The following is a 13107-nucleotide window of genomic DNA, read 5'->3' as shown; positions in this document are numbered from 1 at the left end:
TTAATAAAATAAGAGGGAAAATAGTAAAAATGAGTGATTATTTACAATTATAATAAATATTAAAGGAAATAAAAATAATGTTTCGTCGAGATTTCACGATCCACCTTTCTTGGGGGCTCAACGTCCTATTTGGCACACCGCTCAGTGTCTGGCCCTGATACCATTTGTGACAGATCAAGTCCACTGCTAGCAGATATTGTTCGCTTCAGCGAAGTCCTATTTGGCACACCACTCAGTGTCTGGCCCTGATACCATTTGTGACAGATCAAGTCCACTGCTAACAGATATTGTTCGCTTCAGCGAAGTCCTATTTGGCACACCGCTCAGTGTCTGGTCTTTTATACCATTTGTGACAGCTCAAATCCACTGCTAGTAGATATTGTTCGTTTCAGCCAATTATATATCACCATCAGCCTCACGGTTTTAAAACATGTCTACTAGGGTGTAACGACCCAGATCCACCGTTAGCCGATATTGTCCTCTTTAGCCTCTTTGGGCTTCCCTTTCGGGCTTCCCCTCAAGACTTTAGATATTGGTCGCGTCAGCCAATTATATATCACAATCAGCCTTACGGTTTTAAAACGTGTCTACTGGGGTGTAACGACCCAGATCCACCACTAGCATATATTTGCTTTTCCTTTCAAGCTTCCCCTCAATGCTTTAAAACGCGTCTACTAGGGGAAGGTTTCCACACCATTTATAAAAATGGTGGTTTGTTCTCCTCCCCAACCAATGTGAGACATCACAATCCACCCCCCTTCGGGCCCAGCGTCCTCGCTGGCATTCTTTCCTTCCTCTAATCGATGTGGGACCGCCCCCAAATCCACCCCCCTTCGGCCCCAGCGTCCTTACTAGCACACTGCCTCGTGTCTACCCCCATCGGGAACAACAATAAGGCTGACACATCGTTTGATGTCTGACTCTGATACCATTTGTAACGACCCAGATCCACCGTTAGCAGCTCAAGGCTTTAAAAAACGTCTCCTAGAGGAAAATTTCCACACCTTTATAAATTGTGGTTTGTTCTCCTCCCCAACTAATGTGAGATAGGGAGTTTACACATCATATAAGAAATGTTTCGTTTTTCAAATGAGATATAAGACTCTGGGTAATACCTTACATATAAAAATCAATAATTTAAGATTTAGAGATATAATAAAGTCACATTAAGTGACAATTCTATGTCAAAATTAAATTTGTACCTTGGGTTAAACTTTAATATATAATGAATTTCGAAGAAATACGATATTAAAGTTAATATTATTTTTATCAAATTTAATTAAAAAGCTTTAACTTAATCCTTAAAAAAAAAACTTGGTAAAATAAATGACCTAAACGATTGTTCTTACCCCGAAATTCGAAGCAAGGTATGCGCCGAATGAGTTTCCGATCGCGTTGCTCTTTGGACCGGACCGGAATCGTGCGAGTTCGATGCTGTTGAAATCTGTTTTTGATCATTTCGAATCGTCTCTCATGTTCTTGTACTCGCAAGTTCGAGCCTGTTGGATTTTATTCTGTCCCTACGAGACATTGTTATCTGCCTCATCAACGTGATTGCGAAATGGAGGGAGTTTGAAGGTTATTTGCTTTGTAAGATGCATAAGTTTGAAGAAGTTTTTGAAGAATTTTACACGATTTGTCGAGGAATTGTTTCTCAATATCTTGCTTTCTGCAGATTGCACGATGAATTCCATCTGAAATTGTTTCTCGAGGAATTGTCTTCTACAATTGTTTATTGATTTGTCGAGGATTTATTGAGGAATTGTTTCTCAATATTTGTCGAGGAATTGTTACCTGATATGTATAATCAAAATGCCGATTCTCTCCGTGCTAGAAGAACATCTATTGTTCGTAAAGCTGTAGCAATGTCTGAAATGTTGAAGGTCAGTATAAACCCTAGAGTGCTTGTCAAACGCAGAATTCCATCTGAAAATGCTGTATTTAGTGCAAATAGATCGATAATTGTTGTCAAGAAGAAATCCAATCCGTGACTGTTTGAATCCATATGCTTAAATTTTTCTCTGTTCATTAGCCGAGCACAAGATGACTCGAGCTACATAATTTTTCCACAGGAATCTCTGGAGAAACTCCAACAAATGGATCAGCTTAGAGGATTATTTGTAATTGAACGAAGAGCTTTCAAGAATTCAGATGAAATTTGAATGTGGAACAGAACGTAATTTCGCTCGAGTTGTCAAAAGAAGAACAAGTAGACGGTTGGCGATCGACTTTTGAGCAGTTCAAGAACAACACTGTAATCCAAATCCTCTAACTCTGATTTTCGCATTTCATTTTGCTAAATCTCTTTTGTTTCTCATATCTGTAATCCAAATCATAAACCATTTGCTGAATTTCAACTATGAAGTCAGATCATGGGACCAAAATTGGCTAGGCAGAGAGAAAAACAAGGATGGAAATGTTGAATTATTCAAGCACATGACGCATGTGAGTGTTGCTGAAAAGCAAGGTTTTTCAACAGAATGATGATGAAACCCACAATTGTTGGGAAGTGCTTTTGCAACCGAACTCTGTTGAATTGCATCATTGTCCATTAACAATGTCGAGGGGAGCTTTGTCGATTTGCGCGCTTTCTCTGATTCGATCGGAGTATCCTTAACTTTGCTCGTGCACAATGTTAACAACCTTTGGATGAACCAATGCGAATAAGTGTAAGCCTCCATGCTCAAAAACACTTTGCGCTAATTACGCTCAGAGACACAAAAGCACAGGTAATACTAATTGGAGGAGGCCGTCACAATCTTAAGTACCTCGAGTTTGCTTGTTATAGTTAACACGTGTTTAATAGCTTTATGAATTTACGCGTAAACCATTGTTCGGTCTCATCCTTTTGTATTAAATATCACACCACCTCAAAGTGGGGATTTCGATTTCCAATCTAAAACATAATTTTGTATTAAACATATTGTGACAGAGGAGATGAGAGTATATGAACGAACTGAGATCATATACTGCTTTATTTAACAATTTTATGTTGAGCGGTCTTTTAGAGTTTTTTTTTTTGTTCGGTGATTTTTTAGATTTTTTTTTTTCCAGAATATATGTGAGTAACAACAAAACATGTTGGAAGGACCCGTGACATCCGGGCATGGGGTCATTATACGTCTACTCATATTCTTCCGATTTATTTTAAAAATTTTATGGATATATATTTAAAATATTATTAATCTTAAAAGTATTTTTTAATTTTTAATTTTTAAAGATGAAGGATATTTTTTAAGTTCATTTTAATACATTGAAAGTTTAAATATATTTGTTAAATAAAATTTTAATGGTTTTAATTCAAAATTATAATATTTGTTATTTAAAAAAAAGTATTAATGAAACTATAATATATATATATTTTTTATTAATTTAAACTATTTTAAATACAAATAACCAAAAATAAAACACTAAATTTTCTGAAAGTTGGATAATTGGATTGATCTCGATTTCTTTTCCAAGTGGAAGGAGCTGCTCTCATCGTTCAACATTTTCATCATTGATATTTCTCTGAACAATTCCTTTCTCCATGTGATTTTGATGAGCTCGACGCCGGTTCGATTTTTGGTTCTCGCGCAACAAAATTGTTGACGGCGAGCTACAAACCAACAAACTCACTGAATTTCTCATTGTTTAATCAGAATCCGATGAAGTTAAGAAACTGAATCCCTCACCGGCGCCGGCGTCGGAAAGTTTCTCAAGATGCTTTTCTCTGCTCTTTATCTCGAGAAAAGAGTCTGATTCTTTCAGTTTCCTCTCTCTTCTGATTCTTTTTGCCTTTTTGTTTTTCTGTATGTTTCTTTCCAAAAATCGAGTTTCTTGTCTTTTGTTTTTCTCTACACTCTTGCTCTTTATGCAGAGTGAAATGGATGCTTTCGTGAAGAGGCATTGCTTGTGGTTCTGTCTCTAATGGCTCGTCAGGGCGCCGATTCCAATGCTGGCTACTGCAGCAATGGTGAGGAGAAGAGTACGAGACAGGTTCAACAGCTAGGTAATGCGATCTTCCATGATTTTCTTGTCATCAGGACCAAAGATGCCTCTGAACTTTTGTTAGCGAAGACGCCGGATGTAAGTTTATCAGCGGCATCGACGCCGCCGTCGGCCTTGGCTTCTTCTAGCTGTGGCCGTGAACTCCTCTCCTCCGCCTCCGATCTTGCTTCTGAGCTGTTTGTTAACAATCGCCGTCTTGAATTTGCTTTTTTCTAGGTTATTTAGTGTGTCCTGGTTTCTGTTTGAATGATTTTGTTGAATTGCTTCTTCTTTTGGCTTGAATGACTTCGAAATTTGTTGGTTTTCCTTTTGTTTTGATGAATATCCCGATCATTATCGTCTTCTCGATGCTTATCCAATCCTCATTGAGGATGTTTGTTCATTTTTGGTTGAATTTTTGAGTAGGTAGCTTTTGATTATAAAATATTGATTTCCATGTGTGAACTCATCTTTTCTGTTTAAAATTGACTTTCGTGGTTTTATTAAATTTTTCTTCCTGCAAACGTTGAATTTCTGTCTGCAATCCTCTTTCCCTTCGCTCTTTATGTCACTGTAAAGTGTAATGGATTGGTTTCTGTGAGGTCACCATTGTTTAGAAGCTTTCTGAAATACCTCTTTTTCGTTCATTCTTTTCAACACTATGTGCTATTCTGAGATATGGAAACTACAGTTAATTTTCCAGAATCTTCCTTTCTCCATTGTTAATTTCTCCCTACTCAGGCCAGAAATTCAATTCAGCTTGAACATTTCTCCTTGAACAGAACAAAGTGACGCGCATGCTTTATTTTGATTTCATCTTTCAAGCTTGTACTCAACTAATTGATATATTTGATCTTGAATCCTTTCTGTGATTATTTGCTTACTTGATTCACATATGACGTAAGATTTACTCTGTTCCTCTCTTCGTGATCGATAGAACATCAGGTGGGAGATTATCTTGAAGGAGTTCCATTCTACAGTCCGAGGAATGAAATTTCTGGACCTGAAAATAGAAACCGAATAGCAGGGATTAAACGAAGTAATCCAGATTCTGCTTTCATGGAGTCATATAGAAACCAAATTCCTCATGTAAGCCTCTGATTCTCTGTAAACTTTTAGTTTCTTTAATCACATTCCATGGAAGTGAAAAGGACTTATAATTTTGTTTAAACTTCATCAGATTCTACAAAACGGAGCTGGTGGAGATCGACCAAGATACAACGATAATGATGCGGTTTACAGTATGCAGCCACCAAGAATTGCTTCTTCTTCACTCACACAACTTTCTCTTGGCACTAGATCTAACCCTAGCGTTTCCAAATGGGAGAGGCCTATTCCGTTGAACATGAGTTTTGCACCAAATTCTCCACTTGGGAGTCAGTATGTGCCGCGTGTTCATCAAGTAGCTTCCAATTCTTCCAGAGATTTTAATGTTTCTCCTTCCAGTATTTCTCAGTCTGCTGCTGATGAAGGATCTAGAACTGGGATGAAAACCCCTGGACTTTTAAGTAGCTTTAATGGTGGACACGATGGGAGGCACTCATATAAGATGTTGCTTGGTTGTGACAAGCAGAAAACCAAGACTGAAGGTTTAGCATACAAATCTTCGAACCCTCCAAGGTAAATTCCAGCCCACATCATTTTGATTTTTGAAAATTGTGTTTGTTCTTAGCATCATTTTCATCTTTCTTTAAGTAAATTTGAATTCTTAACAAATTTTCAAAAACTAAAATATGTTTCTGAAAACTACTTGGTTTCTTTTCGTGTGTATGTATGGTATTCAAAATTTGTGTAATAGATTTCTGGATTTTCAATTTTTGTGTTTGGTCGTCTCGATCTTTTAAAATGTGAGTAATAGATTCTTAAACTCTTATTTTATGTCTATTAAGTTTTTAAATTTTATTATACACTTTTGAAATCTATGTATCTACCGAACATAAAATTGAATTTTTGGGTTCTATTAGACATAAAATGATCAAAATTTGATTGTCATGTTGACCCATTAGATTTAAAATTGAAAGTACCCATTAGATTTAAAATTGAAAGTTTAAGGGTCTATAAAATGGAGTCTAAGAGTGGCTGCTTGTTGAACAATCTATTGTGGCAGTCAGCAGGGTGTTGATTCTAACAACAGACAGATGACTATTTTCTATGGTGGTCAAGCTCATGTTTTTGACGATGTCCATCCAAACAAGGTAGTTTTCTTATCTCGCAATGGCTTCTTGGTTCAAAAGTATTCTTTACACTATTTTTCGTGTTTGCTCGAACTTTTGAACGGATAAGCTTACCGTGCATGCTTCATAAAGACTCGTCGACTTTGGCTATGATAAAATTTTGAATCAAATGAGTAAATGAAAACCTACATTAGTGAAATAATCATTTAATTACAAGTCAAGAAGCATGTATATGTTGAGGATTGTTGGGAGGGAGTCTCACACTGGTTATTCCCGATCATGAGTTTATAAGTAAGGAATACATCTTCATTAGTATGAGGCCTTTTGGGCTGAAGATGGCCTTTTGGGGAAGCCCAAAACAAAGCCATGAGAGCTTATGCTCAAAGTGGATAATATTATACTATTGTGGAGAGTCGTGATTTCTAACCATATAAATATTGTTCCACATCTTTGTTAGAGAAAACTTTTTGTTTTAGAGTATATATATCCATCTCGAGCACCCGACCAAGCTTTATAAGGAAGAATCATGCATGCATGTTTAATGACTTTACTCATGTAGAATTTTTTTTTTCTTTTTTTCTGTTAATTATCCATTAATCTTGGTGGTTGCTGCTGCATATTTCTCTCAGGCTGATATTATAATGGCCTTAGCTGGATCAAATGGGGGATCTTGGTCAACAACCTTGGCACCTAAACTGAATGTAACTGGGATATCTAGTGACCAGGAATCAGCTCATGGAAAGTTATTTCATAGTTTGATATCCACCAGTCGAGGAGTTGTCGATACTCCTATCTCGACGCAAGCAGGTGATTCTAACTTATAACGAGATCGAATTATCTAATTAATTATGATCAACAACAAAGTATATTAGTATACGTATAGTCTCCAAGTTTTGTTACAATTAGTTTCCAAGTTGGACGATAAGATTCTGTAATATCATTAGCAGTAGAACTTCTGTTGCAGTCTTTCATTTATAGGTTCAATTTAATGCCCTTTATACATTATAATTGACAAACCAAAACCAACATCCTGGCTGTAGCTGTTGGTGATCGTGCAGCGAAAGAGACCCGAGAACCGTAAAATGAGAGACGAGTCGTAAGATTGCTGTGAGAATCAATCTCATTGCCATTTTTGTCTATCAGTTGCTTGTTTTTGCAAATAGCAGTCGATTATACGACAACGATGGCTTTCGTTCCATCCCCGTCCAACCGTCTCCATTCTCGTGCCTTTTGTTCGCAACAACCGACCAGGATGATCATCATGCAGCAAGAGGTCAGTACCCAAAACTTAAGGGTAAAGGGATTTATAGTGGAAAATATTGTGTTGTTAAGTCCAATTTCATCAGCAGCATTCTCATTATACATTGCTTCAAAGCTTGCTATAAAATTTCCCATATTATATATTGTGACAAGTAGAGGAAATTATTGTTAGACCTTTCTTGCCCCTAATAAGATACAATGTCATATCATAGAAGCACTCAAAAGTCAAGGGTATTTTGGTCATTTTGATACTAAAGATAATAGCTTAAGAACTCAAAATGAAAATGTCGTACTGCATGTACTACAGCAACGCCTTCTGAATAAAGCCAATCTGTACTGCATTACATTTCAAATCTTTTGTTCAATTTTGCTTATACAGAGAATTATTCACGTCGATCATAGCGATCGGCAAGTCGCCATTGATGTGATTTGGAGATGTTTATAGAGAGAAACAGTATTTGGAGATGATTTTAGAAGAAGTTACTTGAATTGCCGGAGCATATGCAATTGCCTCCCACTTCCCTTCCGGCGCTGCGACGGCCTCGGGAGGCTCTCAGGCACGATGATCTCGAGCGAATTGGCTCTCCATGAAGCGCATTGTCATTTGTCGCTCCATGTCGAGATCTTCACACGCCTAGAATCGACCAGTTGCGGCGGCGATTAGAGAGCCTGGGATTCACCGGCAACGAAGACGTCGCCGAGTTCGATTGCGAGGATCAAGCTCAATAAACCTAAAGCACATCGGAGTCAGTTTCTCCACGACCTTTCATCTTCCTTCCTGTATTTAATCGAGGAATCAGAGTTGATTAATCGATCCTCTGGAATTAAAATCGATGGAGATAAGGTTTAATTGATTCACTCACACCGATAGTCGAGCGGCTTTGGTGGAATCGAATGAGTTTGAATCGGGAGATCGGGGAAGGAGAAAAACTGAAGAAGATGAAGAGTTGATTCTTATAGCCATTATCTCTGATTTTTATTTCTCTAAGAAATAGTCTAACAAATAAGGACGACCGGGGCTGCAAGTGTGATGCTTAGATGTAGAGAGTGTGGTTTTGGGAAACGTTAAGAGTTACATTGACTATTGAACAAGGCAATTATCCTAACCGTTGGACTAGGAACGCTAGAGTTACAATGATAGTGACTGTGAGCAAAGAACTGGAGGACACTGTATCCTAACCGTTGGAATGCAATGCAATGAAGTTCAAAATTGTGTTGAGTTACCGTGATAGTGAAACTGAAGCTCAAAATTGCGTTTGCCGGGAGTCGAACCCGGGTCTATTGCTTGGAAGGCAATTATCCTAACCGTTGGACTACAAACGCTAGAGTTACAATGATAGTGACTGTGAGCAAAGAACCGGAGGAAACGGTATCCTAACCGTTGGAATGCAATGAAGTTAAAAATTGTATTGAGTTACCGTGATAGTGAAACTGAAGCTCAAAATTGCGTTTGCCGGGAGTCGAACTCGGGTCTATTGCTTGGAAGGCAATTATCCTAACCGTTGGACTACAAACGCTAGAGTTACAATGATAGTGACTGTGAGCAAAGAATTGGAGGACACGGTATCCTAACCGTTGGAATGCAATGAAGTTCAAAATTGTATAGAGTTACCGTGATAGTGAAACTGAAGCTCAAAATTGCGTTTGCCGGGAGTCGAACCCGGGTCTATTGCTTGGAAGGCAATTATCCTAACCGTTGGACTACAAATGCTAGAGTTACAATGATAGTGACTGTGAGCAAAGAACTCGAGGACACGGTATCCTAACCGTTGGAATGCAATGAAGTTCAAAATTGTATTGAGTTACCGTGATAGTGAAACTGAAGCTCAAAATTGCGTTTGCCGGGAGTCGAACCCGGGTCTATTGCTTGGAAGGCAATTATCCTAACCGTTGGACTACAAACGCTAGAGTTACAATGATAGTGACTGTGAGCAAAGAATTGGAGGACACGGTATCCTAACCGTTGGAATGCAATGAAGTTCAAAATTGTATAGAGTTACCGTGATAGTGAAACTGAAGCTCAAAATTGCGTTTGCCGGGAGTCGAACCCGGGTCTATTGCTTGGAAGGCAATTATCCTAACCGTTGGACTACAAATGCTAGAGTTACAATGATAGTGACTGTGAGCAAAGAACTGGAGGACACTGTATCCTAACCGTTGGAATGCAATGCAATGAAGTTCAAAATTGTGTTGAGTTACCGTGATAGTGAAACTGAAGCTCAAAATTGCGTTTGCCGGGAGTCGAACCCGGGTCTATTGCTTGGAAGGCAATTATCCTAACCGTTGGACTACAAACGCTAGAGTTACAATGATAGTGACTGTGAGCAAAGAACCGGAGGAAACGGTATCCTAACCGTTGGAATGCAATGAAGTTAAAAATTGTATTGAGTTACCGTGATAGTGAAACTGAAGCTCAAAATTGCGTTTGCCGGGAGTCGAACTCGGGTCTATTGCTTGGAAGGCAATTATCCTAACCGTTGGACTACAAACGCTAGAGTTACAATGATAGTGACTGTGAGCAAAGAACTCGAGGACACGGTATCCTAACCGTTGGAATGCAATGAAGTTCAAAATTGTATAGAGTTACCGTGATAGTGAAACTGAAGCTCAAAATTGCGTTTGCCGGGAGTCGAACCCGGGTCTATTGCTTGGAAGGCAATTATCCTAACCGTTGGACTACAAATGCTAGAGTTACAATGATAGTGACTGTGAGCAAAGAACTCGAGGACACGGTATCCTAACCGTTGGAATGCAATGAAGTTCAAAATTGTATAGAGTTACCGTGATAGTGAAACTGAAGCTCAAAATTGCGTTTGCCGGGAGTCGAACCCGGGTCTATTGCTTGGAAGGCAATTATCCTAACCGTTGGACTACAAATGCTAGAGTTACAATGATAGTGACTGTGAGCAAAGAACTCGAGGACACGGTATCCTAACCGTTGGAATGCAATGAAGTTCAAAATTGTATTGAGTTACCGTGATAGTGAAACTGAAGCTCAAAATTGCGTTTGCCGGGAGTCGAACCCGGGTCTATTGCTTGGAAGGCAATTATCCTAACCGTTGGACTACAAACGCTAGAGTTACAATGATAGTGACTGTGAGCAAAGAATTGGAGGACACGGTATCCTAACCGTTGGAATGCAATGAAGTTCAAAATTGTATAGAGTTACCGTGATAGTGAAACTGAAGCTCAAAATTGCGTTTGCCGGGAGTCGAACCCGGGTCTATTGCTTGGAAGGCAATTATCCTAACCGTTGGACTACAAATGCTAGAGTTACAATGATAGTGACTGTGAGCAAAGAACTGGAGGACACTGTATCCTAACCGTTGGAATGCAATGCAATGAAGTTCAAAATTGTGTTGAGTTACCGTGATAGTGAAACTGAAGCTCAAAATTGCGTTTGCCGGGAGTCGAACCCGGGTCTATTGCTTGGAAGGCAATTATCCTAACCGTTGGACTACAAACGCTAGAGTTACAATGATAGTGACTGTGAGCAAAGAACCGGAGGAAACGGTATCCTAACCGTTGGAATGCAATGAAGTTAAAAATTGTATTGAGTTACCGTGATAGTGAAACTGAAGCTCAAAATTGCGTTTGCCGGGAGTCGAACTCGGGTCTATTGCTTGGAAGGCAATTATCCTAACCGTTGGACTACAAACGCTAGAGTTACAATGATAGTGACTGTGAGCAAAGAACTCGAGGACACGGTATCCTAACCGTTGGAATGCAATGAAGTTCAAAATTGTATAGAGTTACCGTGATAGTGAAACTGAAGCTCAAAATTGCGTTTGCCGGGAGTCGAACCCGGGTCTATTGCTTGGAAGGCAATTATCCTAACCGTTGGACTACAAATGCTAGAGTTACAATGATAGTGACTGTGAGCAAAGAACTCGAGGACACGGTATCCTAACCGTTGGAATGCAATGAAGTTCAAAATTGTATTGAGTTACCGTGATAGTGAAACTGAAGCTCAAAAATTGCGTTTGCCGGGAGTCGAACCCGGGTCTATTGCTTGGAAGGCAATTATCCTAACCGTTGGACTACAAACGCTAGAGTTACAATGATAGTGACTGTGAGCAAAGAACTCGAGGACACGGTATTCTAACCGTTGGAATGCAATGAAGTTCAAAATTGTATTGAGTTACCGTGATAGTGAAACTGAAGCTCAAAATTGCGTTTGCCGGGAGTCGAACCCGGGTCTATTGCTTGGAAGGCAATTATCCTAACCGTTGGACTACAAACGCTAGAGTTACAATGATAGTGACTGTGAGCAAAGAACCGGAGGACACGGTATCCTAACCGTTGGAATGCAATGAAGTTCAAAATTGTATTGAGTTACCGTGATAGTGAAACTGAAGCTCAAAATTGCGTTTGCCAGGAGTCGAACCTGGGTCTATTGCTTGGAAGGCAATTATCCTAACCGTTGGACTACAAATGCTAGAGTTACAATGATAGTGACTGTGATCAAAGAACTCGAGGACACGGTATCCTAACCGTTGGAATGCAATGAAGTTCAAAATTGTATTGAGTTACCGTGATAGTGAAACTGAAGCTCAAAATTGCGTTTGCCGGGAGTCGAACCCGGGTCTATTGCTTGGAAGGCAATTATCCTAACCGTTGGACTACAAACGCTAGAGTTACAATGATAGTGACTGTGAGCAAAGAACCGGAGGACACGGTATCCTAACCGTTGGAATGCAATGAAGTTCAAAATTGTATTGAGTTACCGTGACAGTGAAACTGAAGCTCAAAATTGCGTTTGCCGGGAGTCGAACCCGGGTCTATTGCTTGGAAGGCAATTATCCTAACCGTTGGACTACAAATGCTAGAGTTACAATGATAGTGACTGTGAGCAAAGAACTCGAGGACACGGTATCCTAACCGTTGGAATGCAATGAAGTTCAAAATTGTATTGAGTTACCGTGATAGTGAAACTGAAGCTCAAAATTGCGTTTGCCGGGAGTCGAACCCGGGTCTATTGCTTGGAAGGCAATTATCCTAACCGTTGGACTACAAACGCTAGAGTTACAATGATAGTGACTGTGAGCAAAGAACTGGAGGACACGGTATCCTAACCGTTGGAATGCAATGAAGTTCAAAATTGTATTGAGTTACCGTGATAGTGAAACTGAAGCTCAAAATTGCGTTTGTCGGGAGTCGAACCCGGGTCTATTGCTTGGAAGGCAATTATCCTAACCATTGAACTACAAACGCTAGAGTTACAATGATAATTGACTGTGAGCAAAGAACTGGACACTATGAAATTCAAAATTGTATCCTAACTTTATTACTAGAGACTCCAATATTTTTTATTGAAATAATAGGAAGGAATGGTTCTATAAGATTTAAAGTCACGTATTCAATATTACACTTATTTAAAAGAAATATTTAAAAGAAAAATAAAATGCAGCCAAACGCTAGTCCATAAATAAATAATTATGAAATTATATTCCTTTCATAATTATTTATACCTATCTTCACATATATATATATATATATATATATTTAACAAAACATAATTTTCATTTCTTAATTTATTTTTATTTATAAAATAAAAATAATAAAAGCATTTTGCTTTCATTGAGAGTCGAACTCAAGACCTCCCGCTTACTAAACGGGTGCTCTAACCAACTGAGCTATGAAAGCTTTTGTGTTATCAGCAACAATAATTTAATGAATTGTTAAAAAAGCATAATTTACTGTC

At 38.8% G+C, this 13107-nt stretch overlaps 1 protein-coding gene, 1 long non-coding RNA gene, 22 other non-coding genes and 1 pseudogene across 26 annotated transcripts; 2 read left to right on the top strand and 23 right to left on the bottom strand.

Moving 5' to 3' along the window:
* Positions 1–1313: 1313 nt before the first annotated feature.
* On the top strand, positions 1314–3002 carry LOC147792161 (uncharacterized). 2 transcript variants are annotated; one of them, XR_015421333.1, is made up of 4 exons: positions 1314–1590; positions 1676–1883; positions 2033–2254; positions 2366–3002. It is a non-coding gene; the product is annotated as an uncharacterized LOC147792161 (long non-coding RNA). The 2 variants fall into 2 exon arrangements; XR_015421332.1 differs by having other exon boundaries at positions 1317–1590; positions 2073–2254.
* A 501-nt stretch (positions 3003–3503) lies between these two features.
* LOC111796980 (protein TIFY 8) lies at positions 3504–8622 on the top strand. 2 transcript variants are annotated; one of them, XR_015421490.1, is made up of 7 exons: positions 3504–3991; positions 4907–5058; positions 5150–5589; positions 6077–6164; positions 6773–6950; positions 7184–7416; positions 7783–8622. XR_015421490.1 is itself a non-coding variant. In XM_087124894.1 (6 exons), exons 1-6 carry the CDS (start codon positions 3910–3912, stop codon positions 7222–7224), a joined length of 981 nt encoding a protein of 326 aa, XP_086981020.1. In that variant the 5' UTR covers positions 3504–3909; the 3' UTR covers positions 7225–7576. The 2 variants fall into 2 exon arrangements, 1 of the variants encoding a protein (XP_086981020.1); XM_087124894.1 differs by lacking the exon at positions 7783–8622 and having other exon boundaries at positions 7184–7576.
* LOC147792160 (protein CHLOROPLAST VESICULATION-like) lies at positions 7843–8389 on the bottom strand (annotated as a pseudogene).
* Positions 8623–8654: 32 nt separating the features above from the next.
* On the bottom strand, positions 8655–8726 carry TRNAG-UCC (transfer RNA glycine (anticodon UCC)). Its single transcript has one exon. It is a non-coding gene; the product is annotated as a tRNA-Gly (tRNA).
* Positions 8727–8848: 122 nt separating this feature from the next.
* On the bottom strand, positions 8849–8920 carry TRNAG-UCC (transfer RNA glycine (anticodon UCC)). The gene has a single exon. It is a non-coding gene; the product is annotated as a tRNA-Gly (tRNA).
* Positions 8921–9042: 122 nt separating this feature from the next.
* On the bottom strand, positions 9043–9114 carry TRNAG-UCC (transfer RNA glycine (anticodon UCC)). The gene has a single exon. It is a non-coding gene; the product is annotated as a tRNA-Gly (tRNA).
* A 122-nt stretch (positions 9115–9236) lies between these two features.
* On the bottom strand, positions 9237–9308 carry TRNAG-UCC (transfer RNA glycine (anticodon UCC)). The gene has a single exon. It is a non-coding gene; the product is annotated as a tRNA-Gly (tRNA).
* A 122-nt stretch (positions 9309–9430) lies between these two features.
* On the bottom strand, positions 9431–9502 carry TRNAG-UCC (transfer RNA glycine (anticodon UCC)). Its single transcript has one exon. It is a non-coding gene; the product is annotated as a tRNA-Gly (tRNA).
* A 127-nt stretch (positions 9503–9629) lies between these two features.
* TRNAG-UCC (transfer RNA glycine (anticodon UCC)) lies at positions 9630–9701 on the bottom strand. The gene has a single exon. It is a non-coding gene; the product is annotated as a tRNA-Gly (tRNA).
* A 122-nt stretch (positions 9702–9823) lies between these two features.
* TRNAG-UCC (transfer RNA glycine (anticodon UCC)) lies at positions 9824–9895 on the bottom strand. The gene has a single exon. It is a non-coding gene; the product is annotated as a tRNA-Gly (tRNA).
* Positions 9896–10017: 122 nt separating this feature from the next.
* TRNAG-UCC (transfer RNA glycine (anticodon UCC)) lies at positions 10018–10089 on the bottom strand. The gene has a single exon. It is a non-coding gene; the product is annotated as a tRNA-Gly (tRNA).
* A 122-nt stretch (positions 10090–10211) lies between these two features.
* Positions 10212–10283, bottom strand: TRNAG-UCC (transfer RNA glycine (anticodon UCC)). The gene has a single exon. It is a non-coding gene; the product is annotated as a tRNA-Gly (tRNA).
* A 122-nt stretch (positions 10284–10405) lies between these two features.
* On the bottom strand, positions 10406–10477 carry TRNAG-UCC (transfer RNA glycine (anticodon UCC)). The gene has a single exon. It is a non-coding gene; the product is annotated as a tRNA-Gly (tRNA).
* A 122-nt stretch (positions 10478–10599) lies between these two features.
* On the bottom strand, positions 10600–10671 carry TRNAG-UCC (transfer RNA glycine (anticodon UCC)). The gene has a single exon. It is a non-coding gene; the product is annotated as a tRNA-Gly (tRNA).
* A 127-nt stretch (positions 10672–10798) lies between these two features.
* Positions 10799–10870, bottom strand: TRNAG-UCC (transfer RNA glycine (anticodon UCC)). Its single transcript has one exon. It is a non-coding gene; the product is annotated as a tRNA-Gly (tRNA).
* Positions 10871–10992: 122 nt separating this feature from the next.
* TRNAG-UCC (transfer RNA glycine (anticodon UCC)) lies at positions 10993–11064 on the bottom strand. Its single transcript has one exon. It is a non-coding gene; the product is annotated as a tRNA-Gly (tRNA).
* Positions 11065–11186: 122 nt separating this feature from the next.
* On the bottom strand, positions 11187–11258 carry TRNAG-UCC (transfer RNA glycine (anticodon UCC)). The gene has a single exon. It is a non-coding gene; the product is annotated as a tRNA-Gly (tRNA).
* A 123-nt stretch (positions 11259–11381) lies between these two features.
* TRNAG-UCC (transfer RNA glycine (anticodon UCC)) lies at positions 11382–11453 on the bottom strand. The gene has a single exon. It is a non-coding gene; the product is annotated as a tRNA-Gly (tRNA).
* A 122-nt stretch (positions 11454–11575) lies between these two features.
* On the bottom strand, positions 11576–11647 carry TRNAG-UCC (transfer RNA glycine (anticodon UCC)). Its single transcript has one exon. It is a non-coding gene; the product is annotated as a tRNA-Gly (tRNA).
* Positions 11648–11769: 122 nt separating this feature from the next.
* On the bottom strand, positions 11770–11841 carry TRNAG-UCC (transfer RNA glycine (anticodon UCC)). Its single transcript has one exon. It is a non-coding gene; the product is annotated as a tRNA-Gly (tRNA).
* Positions 11842–11963: 122 nt separating this feature from the next.
* Positions 11964–12035, bottom strand: TRNAG-UCC (transfer RNA glycine (anticodon UCC)). The gene has a single exon. It is a non-coding gene; the product is annotated as a tRNA-Gly (tRNA).
* Positions 12036–12157: 122 nt separating this feature from the next.
* TRNAG-UCC (transfer RNA glycine (anticodon UCC)) lies at positions 12158–12229 on the bottom strand. The gene has a single exon. It is a non-coding gene; the product is annotated as a tRNA-Gly (tRNA).
* Positions 12230–12351: 122 nt separating this feature from the next.
* On the bottom strand, positions 12352–12423 carry TRNAG-UCC (transfer RNA glycine (anticodon UCC)). Its single transcript has one exon. It is a non-coding gene; the product is annotated as a tRNA-Gly (tRNA).
* Positions 12424–12545: 122 nt separating this feature from the next.
* Positions 12546–12617, bottom strand: TRNAG-UCC (transfer RNA glycine (anticodon UCC)). The gene has a single exon. It is a non-coding gene; the product is annotated as a tRNA-Gly (tRNA).
* Positions 12618–12975: 358 nt separating this feature from the next.
* On the bottom strand, positions 12976–13049 carry TRNAT-AGU (transfer RNA threonine (anticodon AGU)). Its single transcript has one exon. It is a non-coding gene; the product is annotated as a tRNA-Thr (tRNA).
* Positions 13050–13107: the final 58 nt, after the last annotated feature.

This window comes from Cucurbita pepo, chromosome 6 (genome assembly GCF_057944985.1).
Source record: "Cucurbita pepo subsp. pepo isolate OVF chromosome 6, ASM5794498v1, whole genome shotgun sequence".
Lineage (NCBI taxonomy): Eukaryota > Viridiplantae > Streptophyta > Magnoliopsida > Cucurbitales > Cucurbitaceae > Cucurbita > Cucurbita pepo.
The sequence above is the reverse complement of the archived record's forward strand: the minus strand, read 5'-3'. Positions and strand labels throughout refer to the sequence as shown.

What these genes read in the sequence shown, in the direction of transcription:
- LOC111796980 (XM_087124894.1), top strand. Translation starts at nt 3,910, where the DNA reads ATGGCTCGTCAGGGCGCCGATTCCAATGCTGGCTACTGCAGCAATGGT. An exon ending in AAATCTTCGAACCCTCCAAG is followed by an intron (nt 5,590 to 6,076) that starts GTAAATTCCAGC and finishes CTATTGTGGCAG; the next exon opens with TCAGCAGGGTGTTGATTCTA. An exon ending in TCCTATCTCGACGCAAGCAG is followed by an intron (nt 6,951 to 7,183) that starts GTGATTCTAACT and finishes TCCTGGCTGTAG; the next exon opens with CTGTTGGTGATCGTGCAGCG.